Source organism: Hyperolius riggenbachi, chromosome 11 (genome assembly GCF_040937935.1).
Source record: "Hyperolius riggenbachi isolate aHypRig1 chromosome 11, aHypRig1.pri, whole genome shotgun sequence".
NCBI classification, from domain to species: domain Eukaryota; kingdom Metazoa; phylum Chordata; class Amphibia; order Anura; family Hyperoliidae; genus Hyperolius; species Hyperolius riggenbachi.
The window spans coordinates 20,134,316-20,152,630 of NC_090656.1; the positions used below are offsets into that span (position 1 = coordinate 20,134,316).

The 18,315-nt window shown below is 44.5% G+C and overlaps 1 protein-coding gene across 1 annotated transcript in view; it reads left to right on the forward strand.

Annotated features, from left to right (window-relative positions):
* Positions 1–18,315, forward strand: part of LOC137538785 (neural-cadherin-like) — a 242,347-nt gene that overhangs the window by 115,990 nt on the left and 108,042 nt on the right. The window contains exons 9-14 of the mRNA XM_068261105.1: positions 1,071–1,239; positions 3,197–3,367; positions 3,454–3,626; positions 10,163–10,330; positions 12,454–12,703; positions 14,530–14,657. Coding sequence (XP_068117206.1) covers positions 1,071–1,239; positions 3,197–3,367; positions 3,454–3,626; positions 10,163–10,330; positions 12,454–12,703; positions 14,530–14,657 — 1,059 coding nt within the window. The remainder of the gene's footprint in view (positions 1–1,070; positions 1,240–3,196; positions 3,368–3,453; positions 3,627–10,162; positions 10,331–12,453; positions 12,704–14,529; positions 14,658–18,315) is intronic.

Here is an 18,315-nt window from a genome sequence, read left to right on the forward strand (position 1 = left end):
ACGAATCCTTCTGAATCCTGTCCTGTTACCGTTTGTGGATTGCGTTCATCTCTGCGAAGAGATAACGAATCCTTCTGAATCCTGTTCTGTTACTGTTTGTGGATTGCGTTCATCTCTGCGAAGAGATAACGAATCCTTCTGAATCCTGTTCCCTGTATCGTTCCAGTCCTAAGTCAGTGTTCCTGCTTATGTCATATATCGGTTCATTGCCGATATATACATATGTTAGTCAGACGTTACAAATAGTTTCATTGATAGCTGTAATTGTAATACGCTAGGAAATCATACTTATTGTATATTTGTCTGTGTTACGTTCATCTATCTTGATCCTGCTATTTCCTGACTATCCTGTCCTGTCTTTGTGAGGCACGCCATCGCCGCAACGCATTGGCTGCCTCATTCCAGTCTGTGTTATTGTGGACGCTTGCTGTCACTAAGTAGTGGCTAGTTTAGCAAGCGTTCATTCTGTTTACCTGTCCTGATCTCCTCAGTTCTGGTTTGTGCGCTCAGCGCTACTTTGCGCTGAGACGTTATAGCGAAAGCATTGTTTGTGGCTGTCAGATCTGCACCGCCTCTGTGCGCCACAATCTCCTGTTGGAGTCAGTCCTCCCCTCCACTATACTAGGGATAGCCTGTTTCCTTGTGCTAGTGTGTGTACCTCCTCCACGTCAGCTCATGCGTTGCATGCTGACTGTGGAGAATACACTACCAAGCCTCACATGATCATTGCATTCCAGCGGTTCTAGAGGTGTGTTTAGCCCACAGGGACAACAATGGGTAGTTTGCATATTTCAGCAGTGATGCATCGTGGGAGTCATATGCTCACTTCAACCTAAATTATTGCAAATACTTTCTGTTTAAAAAAATCACATTTTTGTTTTCCATGTTAGTTTATACAAAATGTATGCTAATTCTATGCAATATGTGCAGTTTGGAAATGAAACAGCATCAGATTGGTCGATTTGCAACCTCCATAAAATGAGCATGAAGTTTGCATTTGTTGGAATTTTACATCTTCTTGACCACCCCACTTCTTTATGTGAATGATGATGTTTGGATGTTTTTGGCAGTGTGCGGAGTACAGCAAGAACGCTTCCATTTTGGAGAACCAGCCCCCTGGGACGTTTGTTCTTAAAGTGGAGGCCAGAGATGCGGACAGAGGTGTTAACGGGCAAGTGAAATACGGAATCGTGCACAGAGAGGGCTACTTACCGGCGTTCACCATCCACCCCGACACAGGTTAGCAAGAGATGCACAGTAACTCTGTGACCTCTAATGTCTCTATCAGAAGGAAACCTGGAAGTAGAGAGAGTCAATTAATCAGTAACTATTCAACAGGCGGGGGACCCCAAGGGCTAATGGGGCCCGCTTTTCCTCTCACCCAAACTACAGAGCAGCAAAGCCAGAGCCGGGACAAGGTCCTCCAGCACCAAAGGCTGAGATACCAAAGTGCGCCCCTCCATCCCTCCCACCCCAGCTGTCACACACTGATTGCTATTAGACTAAGAGGCGTCCCAGGGCCCCCAACACCTTAATATCTAGTTATCTGGCTTGCAGTCACTGCCATGTATTCCCTGCTCTTCTCTCTGCTTCAAACACAATAGGGGAATGATAGCTGAGTGAGTTGTGCGCCCCTCCTACACTGTGCCCTAAGGCTGGAGCCTTTCTCGCCTCTGCCTTAGCCCGGCCCTGACCAGAGCTATGTACATGTATTTACCTGATCCCAATGCCTCGTGTCTCTCCTTCCTCCCGACAGCCACCCGTTCTGTGCTGCATACACGCAACGGCTCCTGATCATGTGACATCATATGTATTCAGCACAGAGGGTGTGGCTGTCGGAAGGAAGAGGACAGATGATACAGCGGGATCAGGTAAATGAAGTCACATAGTTCTCTAATACTTTGGAGACCCATGATAATTCTACTTGTCAGGGGGCCCAGGCGTCCCTTGATATGCCTATGATTTCTACCCCTCATTTCCTGTCCCCAGTATTAAAGTTTTCATATTAAAGCCATAAAACTCCATAGATGTCCCAGAGACAGGAAGTTAAAGTGGATCCAAGATGAAACACTAAGTATAGCAAGTACATTTTCTATATATCTTATCTAAAGTTTAGATAGTTTACACAGCAAACCTAGCTGTAAACAACTTCAACAGTATGTGATTATTTATTCCTGTGATGCAATGAGAGCGGCTATGTTCTGTTTGTCACATTACACACAGGCAAGCTGCTCTGCATCTCCACCCCTTAGCCTGTGAAAACTTTACTCCCCTCTCCTCCTCCCCTCTGCCTCTGAAATCTCTAGCTAGTAACCTCTCCTGCCCAGACTGAGCTCCCATAAGCCCTTGCTACATGAATCTGAGAGTGCCAAGGTACTGGAGAAGCTGTGAGCGAGGCTTGTTCAGTTTATAGGGAATTCGAGTATTGAAACAAACAAAAAAAAGTATTGGGCTTGAGGAATGCCCTATAAACTATATGAAATGAACAGAATTATGCAATGAATAAAAGTTTATCTCGGATCCATGAGAAATCAGTGAGAACACAGACCACAATAAGAACAAAAACAACAAAAAAATCTTGGAATTGACTTGAAAAAATAGCTGAGAGGAGTGACATTTGGGTACTTCTCGGGGGAAGGGCCTTGGTAACTTCAGATTGGTGCAGGGGACTTGAGGGTGGCGATTGAATGGTGGTTACAGGAGGGGTTGATATGAAGATCATTACTGTCCAGCCATATGGTGTGTCGCGCTACCCCCCAAAAAGTTGAGTGTTCCCATATAGAGGAGCCTTTGTGGGATGGGGGAGTTTTTAAATTGTGGAACAGAGGACAGAGGTGCAAATTGTGTAAATTGGACAGAGGTGCCTGTCTCCTCTACTGACCACATATGCTATTGTTCCGTTGTTATTGCCTGATGAAGCGGGATGAAACCTGCGAAACGCGTTGCATTGCCCCCCGGAGTATGTAAATAAACTAGTTGTATTTGACAAGCACATTTGCAATTTTTGTGTCTGCTTGGAGGAGGTAAGTCCACCATTGCCTCCTCATGTTTTAAACTTTTTAGATACTTTTATCCTTTTGGCACCTCTGTACCTATACTTTATTTAAGTTGTTAGCTTAGTTATGGAGGAAAGGGGGTTTAACAATTAACATTTAACCTGACCTTGTTGAGTCTTCCATATTTTGTGCCTTGGCAGGTGTTATAACCACTCTACAAACATTTGATCGTGAGAAAGAGAAGGAGTATCCGCTGACCATCAAGGCCACCGACCAAGCCAGCGATCCACTAATTGGCCTGTGCCAAATAAACATCGCCATCCTGGACCAGAATGACAACGACCCCAGCTTTGAAAATAACCGCTATGAATGTAAGTGACCCTTATTGGCCAAAAGCGGTAAATGACCATCATTGTAGAGTGATTAAACTGAAATATTTGTGTTGGTTTCTTACCAGACTTCCTGAAAGAAGACACCCCTGTTGGAACAAGTTTTCTGCACCTTGCAGCCCGGGATGAAGACTATGGCCCCAATTCGGCACTTACTTACTCAGTGGCAGGCGAAGAGCCACTGTTCTTCCAGATTAACAGCACGACTGGGTGGTTGTACCTCAACCAGCCCATAGCTCGGGTATGTTTAAAAAATATTTTTTGATGCGTGTTTAGGAAGTTCATCTTGTGCTATCCTGACTTGTCATTGTTTACAGTTTGAAAAATCCAAGAATCTCTAGAGATCCCAGAGTCCTATTACTCTGAAATTTTACGTATTACCTGCTTGTGAAACGCATGCAGCACGGGCGGCCGCGCCGGTGATCTCCCCGTCGTAGCAGGTATTTGACGTCACATCCAGTACGTCCATGCCTGCGAGGAGGGAAGAGGTGCCCTGCTATCACCACGTACTACCAGGAAGAAAGGTTGAAGGTGAGGTGGAGGAAACCATGGCAACTGGGCTGCTGTGGAATCAGGTTAAGTATATGCCTCCCTGCCTGCTGTTCACCTCCTTGGACAAATTGTGGGGGAGGTATTGGGATTTGATTTCCCGGGGTTAGCAGTTGGGGGGACTCAACCTTCCAGGGGGAAGCTTAAATAGGAACTCCAGTGAAAATGACATAATGAACAAAAGTGCTTTATTTTTACAATAATTATGTATAAATGATTTAGTGTTTCAGTGTGTGCCCATTGTAAAATGTTTCCTCTCCCTGATTTACATTCTGACATTTATCACATGACATTTTTACTGCTGGCAGGTGATGTCAGTGGAAGTAGCTGCTGCTTGATTTTTTGGCAGTTGGAAACAGCTGTTATTTCCCACAATGCATCAAGGCTCCCACAGTGTGATGTCAGCACCATGGTTCCGACATCATACTTGGTTATGGTTTCTCTTTAAGTTTGCCCGGGGCCCCTTGAACTGGCCCTGTCTGAGGTAGTGTATCTAGTTTTTTTTATTATTTTTTTACACCGCTTTCACACTTGCTTACTCTTAGCACAGTAAATGAGAAACCATTATATAGGATTACACACAAGTTTATTACTATCCCTTACATCTAGCTTCTCCATTCCTGTCATCCCTGGTATGATGTGCCCGGAGGCGGTTTGGTTTGCAGATGATCGCGTCTTGTACAGATAGAAGTTTGTGTGCAGAGAATGGAAGCTGTCAGCGGATCTATAGAGAGCCCGGCCTCCCCGCAGCTAATACATTTGTTATAAGTTGTGGGGCGGCGGGAGGCATTGTGAGCTCACAGCTGGTGGCTCTCTGGACAGCGGCGAGGGGCTGTCAGAGTATCGTCTACACTCCTGGAATAATATGGCCGGACAGGGACATCTGGCTGCACAGTCGGTCCAAGTCCCTCTGGCCAGCTCGGAACGTGACGCATTGTGACATGTCAGATGTGCTACTCATGAGTCGCCAGCTGTTGTGAAACCACAAGTTCCAGAATGCCTAGAAAATATTTAACCTTCCACAGACTGTGGGCTTCTTCTGTAGAAGAGGTTGTGATAAGTAGATAGATATGTAGACCAGGCTTTCTCAACCAGGGTGCCCTGGAACTGCGGGGTTCCTTGAGGACTCTGCAGGGGTTCCTTGGTATTTTTCCCCATCGTAGGGCGAAGTATAATAGAGCACACTATAATAGAGGGTACTGTAAAAAGCAGCACTAAATTGGGGGTCAGAATAATAATGAGCACATTAATAAAAAGCACTAGGATAAGGAAACAGTATAATGAGCGTCAGTGTTATAGGAAGTAGTGAAATAAACAGCCTCACCTACTTTTAAAAACCACGCTTTCTGCAAAATAAATACAGGGGTTCCTCGAGATCAAAAAATTGTTTGCGGGGGTTGCCTGAGTTTCAAAACGTATGTGCAGGGCTTCTCCAGGGTAAAAAGGTTGAGAACGGCTGGTGTACACAAATATCGGAGAAATAGCGTTCTGTTCATTCCTGCGTTGTTTTCTTGTCACTTGGTGTAACGGTTGTTGAGTGTTCATTGTCATTCGGTGAGCACTCGTATCACTCCAGCCACCCATTTCCCTAACTTTTGAAATGCTCCAGTATTTAATATCTCCACAACACTAGAAAAAAAAATGCTTTGAGAGAATGAAAATCTGTCAGAATGCCGCATTACCACACCTAGGAAATTTTAGGCCAATCACAGAACTTCACACACAGTCTTGTGATTGGTTAAAAATGTCTGTGGTTTCCGATTTTCTTCTGTAAAGTTTTGAATTCTCGGATTGGTCCAATACTAGACAATATTATGGATTCCATAAAAAAAACATTTAAAAAAAATTATCTAACTTAACAAAAATGGCAAAAAAGAACACTTTCTGCAGCAAATGGAAATCTGTCAGAATGATGCAGTGTCGGCATCGGCAATCGTCATTCGCGGAAATCGGATTTTCGTAGGAATAGGAAATTCACTTTATGGTTGAAGCCTACACTCTGTTCCCAATATTGCCCACTCACACTAGATTTTCACCTTCCAAATTGATTGTGATCAGCTTAGGTGACATATCTAGCTTAATTGCAGGTTTTCCCCCCGATATGCCTGAATGCAACCCACCATGTCAGGTCATACCTGGCCACTTCCTCTCCTTCTGAGCCATTACAGCAGGGGTCGGGAACCTTTTTGTCTAAGAGAGCCATAAACGCCACATATTTTAAAATGTAATCCGTGAGAGCCATACAATATGTTTCAAACTGGGACAATCGGGCTCACGTCCCTGTTGCTATGGTGATGTGTATACAGTTGAACCACCGGGCAGCAGAAGTGTCAGACACGTCTTCAGCTTCTCTTGGGTTTCAGCAACATCAGCAATTTCCCTGAGAGCCAGACAGGAGAAATACCGACTAACAGCTTGTACAATTAGCTAGCTGACTTGGGGGTTGATTCACTTTGTAGGACAAGATCCCTGTACTTTTGGCCCAATAGGCAGCCTGTCAAGTGATGGTCATCCTATTGGGCCAATCAAAGTGCGGGGGTCTTGTTCTACAAAGTTACTGGATCTGACAGGATCCATTGTGTGACAACAGAAGCAGCCATTCCATTTGTGGTAGCGCAAGTAAGTAAGTAGCGCATGCTACAGCAGTAAAAAATGTACTTGTGCTGCCACACTGAGCTGTGCTGCTTGAGCCGTGTAGCTTAGTGAATCAACCCCTACTGAATTGTCTGTGAGCCAGATGCAGCCATCAAAAGAGCCACATCTGGTTCCCCAGCTATAGGATCCCTACCCCTGCATTACAGGCTGCCAAGGAACACAATTGTATGATGATTGTTCCTAAACTGTCACCCAAAACAATTATGAATGATAATTTTGGTTAAAAAGACTCTGTATATATAAAAATAAAAAAGTGCCCCTGGGGGTACTTACCTCAGGAGGGGGAATCCTCTGGGTCCGATTGAGGTTTCCCCCATCCTCCGTCCCACTGTGGTCTTGCTGGGCCCCTCCGAAGCCACAGCCGACAATTTGTCATGCTGTGGCGCAGGCGCTGTAGCAATATTTACCTTCCCCGGCTCCAGCGCAGGCGCAGTAGAGGCTCCCCAATGGGCTAAGGCGGAAATAGCCGATCCCAGTCGTGTCCGCTCTACTGCACAGGGGACTTGTGCCTGCGCAGGAGAGCGGACCCAACTGGGATCGGCTATTTCCGCTTGATCACAAGCAGAGAGCCACTACATGCCGGCCATTCGGAGGGGCCCAGCAAGACCGCCGTGGGACAGAGGAGGGCAGGGGAAGCCTCAATAGGTTTCAGAGGCTTCCCACTCCTCAGGTAAGTACCCCCCAGGGGCACTTTTGTATGTTACAGGCTTTTTTTAACAGTATTTTAGTGTCTGTACATAGCGAACTGTAGGTCTCCACACTGCCCATAAAGTGTGTTTTTTAGACTTGTACATTAACATAAGTAGGATTAGCCATACTATGCCAAGGAAAAAAAAAACACATATACAAGTAGATAAATACTTGATCTACTTGCATAACACATGTATTGTACTGTCCACGTTTTGATTTCAGTGAATATTATATTGTAAATGAAGAGAATTCTGTTCCTAGTGGGAACCATGTCTTTTGCCCACAGTTTAGGCTAAATCCTGATGTCATTTCTGCACTTTATATTATAGATAAAAAGAACCCCCAGCATGCAACTGTTTGGCACTGACTACTAAAGGGCCAGTGCTCCTTAAGTATGTGATAACTCAAAATCATAACAACAGAGAAAGTTTTGAATCCAGGATTAGCATCTTTATCACTTAATACACTCAGACCAGTTGCTGTTGAAATTTGATTTTTATGGTGACAACCCCGCTTTAAAGGAATACTATCAATTAGCATGTTTTATTTAAACTTTTGTTTTTCTTAGCATTTTAGTAAGGGGGCCTTTAGGACCATTGTAGCCCCTTACACACCCCAATGAGTTCTGGGTCACCATGAGTTTGCTGGTTAGTCTGTACCTCTCGGTGTTACAAGCCCTACTCCATAGAGACAAACTAATCTATGCCATGCACTGAATGAAGATCAAACAATCCGAAACAGTCTGTATGCATGTTGGATTATTCTGGCTCTGTACAAATTAACAAGCTGACACATCATTGCATTCCAGCGGTTCTGGAGGTGTGTTTAGCTTCTAAGGGTAACAGTGGTTAATTTGCATATATTCAGCAGTGATGCACTGGGAGACATCTCAAGCTCACTGCAACCTTATTTATCGCAAATTCTTTCTGTTTTAAGAAAGCAAACTTTTGTTTTTATTTAAATTGTGCTTTTAAAGTGCTTCTAATCACTGGTGTATGCAATCAACTGCTTATCTCTTTGTTTACTGTTATGAAATTCCCTTCACAGTTTACTGATGGCCAGTAACCTAACCTAAGGTTAGGTGTCAGGAAGGGTGTTTGTGAGGGTGAGTGGAGGGAGAGTGGTTGGTTACAGTTAGGCGTCTGGAAGGGTGTTTGAGCAGCTGGGGGGAGGGTTAGGGGTAGGCTTCAGGAAGGGTGTTTGAGGGGGAAGGCGGTTAAGGTTAGGCATCAGGAAGGGTGTTTGTGCAGCGAGTGTGGTGGTTGGCGTTAGATGTCAGGAAAGGTGTTTGTGCGGGGAAGAAGGTTAGAGTTAGGTGCCAGGAAGTCTGTTTGTGCATGAAGGGACGGTTAGGGTTAGGCATCAGAAAGGTTGTTTGTCCAGCGAGTGTGGTGGTCGGGGTTAGATGTCAGGAAAGGTGTTTGTGCGGGGGAAGAAGGTTAGAGTTAGGTGCGAGGAAGTCTGTTTGTGCATGGAGGGATGGTTAGGGTTAGGCATCAGAAAGGTTGTTTATGGGAGAGTGGGGGCGGTTAGGGTTAGCATAGCCGGCCTTTGACCTGAGCGACTGGAGCGGTCGCTCAGGGCGCCGGCTTCCAAGGGGGCGCCTATAGCTGGTTGCCTATACTGAGGGCAACTACACCTGATTTCCTATACTGAAGGCACCTATAGCTGGTTACCTATACTGAGGGAACCAACACCTGGCTACCTATATTGGAGGCACCTACGCCAGGCTACCTATGTGGGGAGACCTACAACTGACTTCCTATACTGGGGGCACCTATGCTTGGCAACCTATATTGAGGGCACCTACACATGAGATCTTATACTGGGGGCACCTATACCTAGCTATACTGAGTCTGAGGGCTTTCTTTTTGGGGGGGGGGCGCACTGCGGCTATAATGTGTGGTGCAAATTGTCAGGGCTTTGCTATTATTCTAAATGGGGGGGGGGGGCCTAACTGTCCCACTGATTGTTTTTATTAATATTCCTGAGAGGTTCTAGCCTTCATTTTTAAGTGCATTCAGGATAATGCGCTCTTTCCATCCATTTGTGGTTATTAATAGTATTTTCTCTATTATGCATATGTGATGTCATGGAGATCTGAGCATTTGGCGTGATGTGTCACAATGTCACAAAGGTTGGAACCCACTGTCCTAGGGGGTAACTCAGGAGAAAAGGTGAATTGCATATGGGCCAGGGGGGCGCTGTGAAACCTAAGGCCGGCCCTGAGGGTTAGGTGTCGGGTTCAGTGTGAGAATAGGCTTAACTTTAGCAATAGTAAAATATCAGTATTTAATACCAATATTTTACTATCAGGATTACTGGGCACCTAAATTTCTGAGCGCCTTTTTTTTGATATACGCTTCCTCAGCCACCAATCATGGCCATTTCTTTCAATAAGTGGACAGTATATTCTCCTGATGTTTCATTGTCCACTTTGGTCATGTGATGTTTTCAATGTCAGATGGCCCGTTCACCCAATGCTCATCACAGCAGTCTATAAAAGGCCAATATCTTTTTACATATATTAAATAGGCTGATATGCCTTTCTGCATTGTGCTGAGATGTGAGGGGAGCTATAAAATGGCAATCTCTGATTTATAACTATGCACAAAACCTATACGATACATGCACACATGCGCTTTGTAAGTTTTGGATTGAGATCTCTGACTTAATATAAGCTTACCACTGCCATCTCCAAAAGTTCCACATCATGTTTACTACATATTGTGCTGTACTATGTGTATCCAATGGCTGCTGAGCTGATCATGTGACACCTCTAATTGCTACCATAGTCAGCCAGCTCTCCTCATGGTTGAATCAGCTGTCAGATTTGCATTCTATTGTTTGATTTTATTTGTATTGATTTCCTTGTCTTTCCAGAAATCCTTAATAAGCCAAGAAGTCATTGCGACCGATGGTGGAAACCGCAGTACGCGTGTGGAGGTGGCGGTGCGGGTGACAGACGCCCAGAATCAGCCTCCGGTTTGGGAAAAAGACAAATATGAGATTATCATTCCTGAGAACACACTGAGAGACACACCCGTCGTGGTAAGCTACCTGCTATCATTCCTACTAAGTTTCTTAATACATCATAAGTTTATCTCTTTTCTGAAAGCAGCCCTGATACTTCAAAGACAAAATAGGACCACTCACACCCATCCTGATCTCCAGAGAAACAGACAACGTGTCCCAGTATAAACATCAGGACTATTTTCTCCAGAGACAATTGAGCATTCAGCGAGTAAATCCACACAAACAACACTTTACACTCTCACCTTGCAGAGATGGGTCCCCGGTTCAAATCCCAGCCAGTGCACTATCTGCATGGAGTTTGTATGTTTTCTTTGTGTGGGTTTCCTCCTGGCATTCTAATTCCCTCCCACATCCCAAAAACATACAGATAAATGAATTGTCTTACCCCTAAAAACTGGCGCTAGACTACAATGCATACACTATACATACATTGGCCCTAGACTACTATATAGACTTATGACTATGGTAAGGATTAGAGCACCTCTGAGGGACAGTTAAGTGTCAAGAAAATATACTCTGTGCAGCTCTGCGGAAGATGTCGACGTTCTATAAATTCTAAGTAATAACACAAGACCTAAATTTGAAAACCAAGAGTACTGAACACTTGGCCACACAGCTTCCCACAGTTGCCCCAAGTGACAACAAAGTTTTAAGCAATTTCATATCTGATGGTTAATATCTCCATTCTGCCTCATAAACATGCTGAAGGCTGGAACAAAGTTCTCCAGGATGTCCATCTCCACAACTCCTCCTACCACCCATCCAAATAGGCCTCCCATCTGTGTAATGTGACCAGGGCCCAGAAGCCACAGGGGGCCCCATCCTAAGAGACTGAAAACCATGGGCAAGGAGAGAAGAAGCTTTCTGCTCTCTGCACAATTGTTCTAATGACTGCATCTGGTCAGCCACTGATAAGGAATCCTGCAAAGTTTTGCAGACAAAGATCTGTAGACAGTACCTATTCAGTGTGCATCAGGCTCTTGTGTACAGCGCCCATCCCCCTTGGTGAGAGGGGGCCCAATCCAAAGTTTTGCCAGGGGGGCCCAGTGATTTCTAGTCACGCCCCTGAATGTGCCTATGTCTCTATATACGCATTTATCTACAGTTACTCTTGCGAATTGCACTTCATCCCACCACTTTCTGTCTACTTTTGCACTAGTTTGGAGATTTTTGTGCCAACAACAATTCCATGTATTATACCACGGTACTTGGCAAATAAATCTGATTAATATAAGCTGATAATGTTAACTGACTCAGAGTCAGGTGATTTGTAGATGCAATGCCATATTGGCCTGATTAGGTGCAAAATCTAAAGCACGTTCCTGAAGGCCCGTACACACGCTAGATTAAAGTCGGCTGAGGCCGGCTGATAAAGTGATAACAATCTGCCTCGCCCTCGATCCTGACAGCCACCTGGCCAGCAATCCACCAGGTGGGCCAACTTGGCCATGTGACGGCCAATAGCTTGGTCTTGCTGCTCGCCCCACCTGCTGTGTGACGTCCGTCAGCCCTCCGCCCCCCGGCCTTGCAACAGTACGCCATCATCAGCCTTTAGGCTGAATACGCATCTGTGTAGCGTCGGCCCATCAATGTCCCCCGAAGACTCAGGTCCTGATCCGTGTTGGGCGACATCAATCAAACGTGTGTGAGGCAGGGGCGTATCTGGGTAATATAGCGCCTATGGCAAACACTGAAATTGAGCCCCATATCCATACAGGAGGTTTCCCTTCAGTATGGATATCCAGAGGTGTGTCCACCCCAGTATAGGTAGCCAGAGGTGCACCCCTCCCAGCATAGGTATTCAGATGAGTCCCCCCCCCCCTCCATATAAGTAGCTTCCCCAGTACAGGTTGCTAGAGTTAGCCCCCCAAGTATAAGTAACAAGCGGCATCCCTCAGTATGGTAATGGAGCATGAGAGAGGAAGGGGCAGAGGGAGGAGGAGATGGCCATGGCGCCCATGGTGCTGTGGCGCCCATGGCATGAGCCATGCCTGCACCCCTCTAGATACGCCTCTGGTGTGAGGGCCTTTAGTTATGGAGTGTGCAAATCGTTCTGTTGGTGCTTTGATGATTCTTTCGTTTGTTCTTAGTGGTTTTCTCAAATAATTAAGTTATGAAATACTGTTTGTTCCACACAGACTGTTAAAGCGCGATCTCTCCTGGGAGACCCCCGGGTGACCTATAATTTGGAGGAAGGGCTGGTTCCGGAGAGCAACATGCCGGTGCGCTTTTACCTAACGGTGAATCGAGAGGATGGCTCTGCTTCGGTTTTGGTGGCTGAGAACTTGGACTACGAAACCACCAAAAACTTCATGCTGAAAATCAGAGCTCAGAATGTGGCTGCGGTGCCTCTGGCTGCCTTCACCACAGTGTATATCAACATCACAGGTAAAGATGGGTGAATGGAGAGGACCCTATATGAAATACACCTGCCCATAGCTGAATGTGGGACTGTTTTAGATGTTGATGGTTGAAGAGAGGAAGATGTTCAGTCTTGCAGGTGATATCTTTAATTGAGCAACTAAAACAGTTAAGTGTGAAAAATGAGTGTAAGTCACAAAGGTTGACGCACTAAAGTGTGGTAGTATTGCCATGCACAGACAGCCCACGGCAGTATTACCGTTACTACCGGCAGCATTGTACCGTGAGTTAAAGAGGAACTCCAGTGAAAATAATGTAATAAAAAAAGTGCTTCATTTTTACAATAATTATGTATAAATGATTTAGTCATTGTGTTTGCCCATTGTAAAATCTTTTAAATCCCTGATTTACATTCTGACATTTATTATATGGTGACATTTTTACTGCTGGCAGGTGATGTAGCTGCTGCATGCTTTTTTGGCAGTAGGAAACAGCTGTAAACAGCTTTTACCACAATGCAGCAAGGTTCCCAGACAGGAAACTACCAGGAGTACGTACTCAAGAGTTTCTTGTAGGAGGGGTTTCACCACAATATCAGTCATACAGCGCCCCCTGATGGTCTGTTTGTGAAAAGAAAAAAGATTTCTCACGGAAAAGGGGGTATCAGCTACTGATTGGGATAAAGTTCAATTCTTGGTCGGAGTTTCTCTTTAAGCTATTAGCGTGACCTGTGGTACTAGAGTAGTGCAAGCATTGCTATGGTAAAGCACGTTACTAATGCGTATTACCATTAGTAATGTGCGTTACCGTAGCAACAATTGCGCTTCTCAAGTACCACGGGTCTCACTAATAGTAACGGTAATATTGCTGTGCGCTGTCTGTGCATGACCATATTACCGTACTTTAGTGCATCAATCCTGTAGTGCTCAGCTACCGAGGAAAGAACCAGCCTAATTGGCAGGAAAACCTATTAAGCACCAAAAAAGCAACACATTTCATGGATCGCATCACCTTCTTCAGGCAATAGTGTTGCAAGGCACTGCCATGAATGTGCACACCCCTTTTAATTTAGTTTCATTTAAAGCAGACCCAAACTCTTGCACACCACACATCGAAAAGTCTTCATTTCACATATATCTCACCTCTCCCACACTTATCTCAACCTGTCTCTGACCTTTTCTTGTTTGTTTAAAGAGGAGCTGTCAGCCATACTATCTCAGAAAAAATCCACATATATAGATAAATACTTGCTCTACTTACATAACTTATGTATTGCACTGTCCACGTTTTGATTTTAGTGATTTTATTTTTTTACAGTAACGAGAAAATCCTTCTTAGCATTTCCCAACATGCCCTGCAACTTCCTTTTTGTTTACCAAATAAGAGTCAGGTAAACTGGGGAATGATCATTTATCAACAAGAAAAGTAATAGTGATTTTAACTTTTGGATTTCCTGGCAAGCATCCTTATTACTTGTTTACAAGATAAAAATAAATGATTGATTTTTTATTTTATGCCCGACAGTTACACTTTAAAGTTTTACTGCAGGACAGTTCAAAGGCTCATTAGCTCTGCTCTTTTTCATAGTTTAAAATGCAGAGTGTGGTTTGTAAACTGCAAATATGACAGAATGATGCAATGTTATAAAAAAAAAAGCTATATAACTGAAAATAAAATATGAGACTCTTTTATTTGCTACTAATGTTCTATGAATTATCCGTACTACACATACAATTCATTATATCATAAGTTTTATTTAGCTTCAGTGTCACTTTGAACCTTGCATGACACTTTGAACCTTGAATGACACTTTTTTGTTGAATAAAACGTAAGCTGATTTGTTGAATTTTCAGATGTGAATGACAACGTCCCATTCTTCAGCTCATCAATCTATGAGGCCTCGGTGACAGAAGGACTTGAGTTGGGGACTTTTGTCCTACAGTTGTCGGCATCTGACCAAGATCTGGGTCTTAATGGAGAGGTAATCAAACCATAAACCAAGTTCTTTTATCATTAGGCTTCAAGTTTTCTGAAAATATGAGATTTTGATCATCCTTGTTTCCCTTTTCTACCTTCCTGTAGGTGTGTTAGCTCACATGAGACCTTAAATGGGATGTCCACATGTCCATCAGTATTCCATTGGCAGAAACAGCATTCGTCAACATTCCATTGGTTCTACCAACATTTCCAAGCATTCCATTGGTTGTACCAACATTTCCAAGCATTCCATTGGTTGTACCAACATTTCCAAGCATTCCATTGGTAGCATAATCAACTGTAAACAATTCAACGGTTGATCGGACATTCATCAAAATTCCATTTGTAGTTCCAGTATTTGTCAGTTTTTCTATTTGTTAAACCAATAGTCATCAACATTTTGTAAGCCAACCCAACATTTCATTCAAATTTAACATTTGATATTCATTACAGTTAGATTTTTCATTATGTCATAGGCTAGTCTAAGAATCACCAAATTTTCCTTTGGCTGTACCAATGGCTTTGAACACATAGGCTAAGCCCAACATTTTTGAAAAAATTCAGTAGTTATGACATTTTCAACATTCTGTTTATCGTACCAACATTTTTCAATATTTCAGTGAGTCTACCATGATTCCTGAGCATTCCATTGTAAGTACAATTTCATCAAACTAACATTTACTACATTTCCATTGGACTTGCTAACATATGTCAACATTTCATAAGCTGTACCAACTTTTGTATTTTTTTTTACATTCCAATGGCAGGAATAACTCACAAAGTTTCATTGGTTAACCAAACTTATGTCAACATTCCAATGATCTTGTCAACATGCTAACTCATGTAACACGACTATATGTGCAGGATCAAGCTTTCCAGTTATCATTCCCCCATTTATCAGTAAACAGTTGGTGTAACATTTGTCAACATTTCATTGGTTGCACCAACCACATATTTCTTTCATCGTTGTAGCAATTTTTGTCAACATGACATCGGGTTTAATTCACAAAGCTTACCGTAGTTATTTTTCACCTTAACTGTAAGGAGTAGTGATGAACAGAAATTATGCCTATGCATAATTACTAGGGATGGGACGAATCCACAATTTCTTCGAATCCGAATCCGGATCCGAATCTAAAAAGGTTCTCGAATATCTCGAACCTTTCGAATCCCGAATCTAACGAATCCTGCACATACGAATTGTGCGATCCGTGGTATAGTTGCCCGCAGTATAGGTAGCCAGGCATAGGTAGCGAGGTAAAGGTGCCTTCAGTATAGCTAGCTAGGTATGGGTGCCTTCAATATTGGTAGCTTTCAGTATAGGTAGCAAGGTATATGGGCCTTCAGTATAGGTAGCAGGGTATATGGGCCTTCAGTATAGGTAGCAGGGTATATGGGCCTTCAGTATAGGTAGCAGGGTATATGGGCCTTCAGTATAGGTAACAGGGTATATAGAGGCCTTAAGTATAGGTAGGTATGTAGGTAGGTATAGGGGCCTTTAGGTAGGTAAAGGGACCTTCAGTATAGGTAGCAGGGTATAGGGCCTTAAGTATAGGTAGGTATGTAGGTAGGTATAGGGGCCTTTAGGTAGGTAGGTAGGTAGGTACGTATAGGGGGCCTTTAGGTAGGTATAGTGGCCTGAAGGTAGGTAGGTAGGTATAGTGGCCGGTAGGTAGGTATAGTGTCCTGTAGGTAGGTAGGTAGTTAAAGGGACCTTCAGTATAGGTAGCAGGGTATAGGGCCTTAAGTATAGGTAGGTATGTAGGTAGGTAGGTATAGGGGCCTTTAGGTAGGTAGGTATAGGGGCCTTTAGGTAGGTAGGTAGGTAGGTACGTATAGGGGGCCTTTAGGTAGGTATAGTGGCCTGAAGGTAGGTAGGTAGGTATAGTGGCCGGTAGGTAGGTAGGTATAGTGTCCTGTAGGTAGGTAGGTAGTTAAAGGGACCTTCAGTATAGGTAGCAGGGTATAGGGCCTTAAGTATAGGTAGGTATGTAGGTAGGTAGGTATAGGGGCCTTTAGGTAGGTAGGTATAGGGGCCTTTAGGTAGGTAGGCATGTATAGGGGGCCTTTAGGTAGGTAGGTAGGTATAGATGCCTGTAGGTAGGTATAGGGGCCTTTAGGTAGGTAGGTAGGTAGGTACATATAGGGGTCCTTTAGGTAGGTATAGGGGCCTGTAGGTAGGTAGGTATAGTGGCCGGTAGGTAGGTACGTATAGGGGGCCTTTAGGTAGGTATAGGAGCCTGTAGGTAGGTAGGTATAGTGGCCGGTAGGTACGTATAGGGGGCCTTTAGGTAGGTATAGGGGCCTGTAGGTAGGTAGGTATAGTGGCCGGTAGGTAGGTAGGTACATATAGGGGGCCTTTAGGTAGGTATAGGGGCCTGTAGGTAGGTAGGTATAGTGGCTGGTAGGTATAGGGGGCCTTTAGGTAGGTATAGGGGCCTGTAGGTAGGTAGGTATAGTGGCCGGTAGGTAGGTACGTATAGGGGGCCTTTAGGTAGGTATAGGGGCCTGTAGGTAGGTAGGTATAGTGGCCGGTAGGTAGGTACGTATAGGGGGCCTTTAGGTGGGTATAGGGGCCTGTAAGTAGGTAGGTATAGTGGTAGGTAGGTAGGTGTCGCTCCCCCCCGTGCCTCCTCCGCTCACCCCCACGGCCTCCTCCGTCCCCCGTGCCTCCCCCTTGCATAGAAGTGAGCATTGGCTCACCTAACACCTGGCCGGGATTCCCTACCTGCCGCCAGCGCAGAGCCGCAGACCCGCAGACCTCTTGCTTCCTCCTCTGTTCCCTCTAGTGATCGGCATTTGCATACGCGTCATCACTGAAGCGCCGGGCGGTTACTAGAGGGAACAGAGGAGGAAGCAAGAGGTCTGCGGGTCTGCAGCTCTGCGCTGGCGGCAGGTAGGGAATCCCGGCCAGGTGTTAGGTGAGCCAATGCTCACATCTATGCAAGGGGCAAGCGGAGGAGGCGCGGAGGGGTCGGAAGAGGACGAGCGGGGGATCGGCGGTTGCGCGCGGGGATTCGGCGGATTCGTTAAGGGGGAAATGGCGTCGGGATTCGAATCCACGAATCTCGAATATTTCCCAATATTCGAGGGATTCGTGGATTCGCCGGATTCGTCGTCCCATCTCTAATAATTACGCAGCGTAATTTGCAATTATGCATCGTAATTGTAATGCAAAATTTTGGGGAAAAGCATAATTCATTTCGTAGTTAATTGCATGCTTTTGTAATTATGCATGAATTTACGCATCATTCTGTGCTGATTTTGGCGGTGAATAGCAAAGCCCTCATAGACGCTATTGTTACCAAAATTGCTACATATGTTAAGGAGAATAGTGGGTATAAGTTAAAAACAATTGTTCAAAAAGATTTTGTGTTTTTGTTTTTGGAAAAAATAGATTTAAAAAATGCATGGTCACCTATTTCAGGCTATGGTAATTACCATTTAAAGTGAACCAGAGACGAAGCATCTTGTATTTTATCATATATCAGTGGGGACATTAGAGAAAACACCTACCCTGCTCTCTGTTTCATTCTGCACTGCACAGCTTGTTTCTAATCAGCCCTGGTAAAATCCCCGACTGAGCATTCAGTCTGGCTTTGCTATAATGACTTAGCTATAATGATTCCTGAGCAGAGCCAGCAGGGGGCAGGCTTGGACTT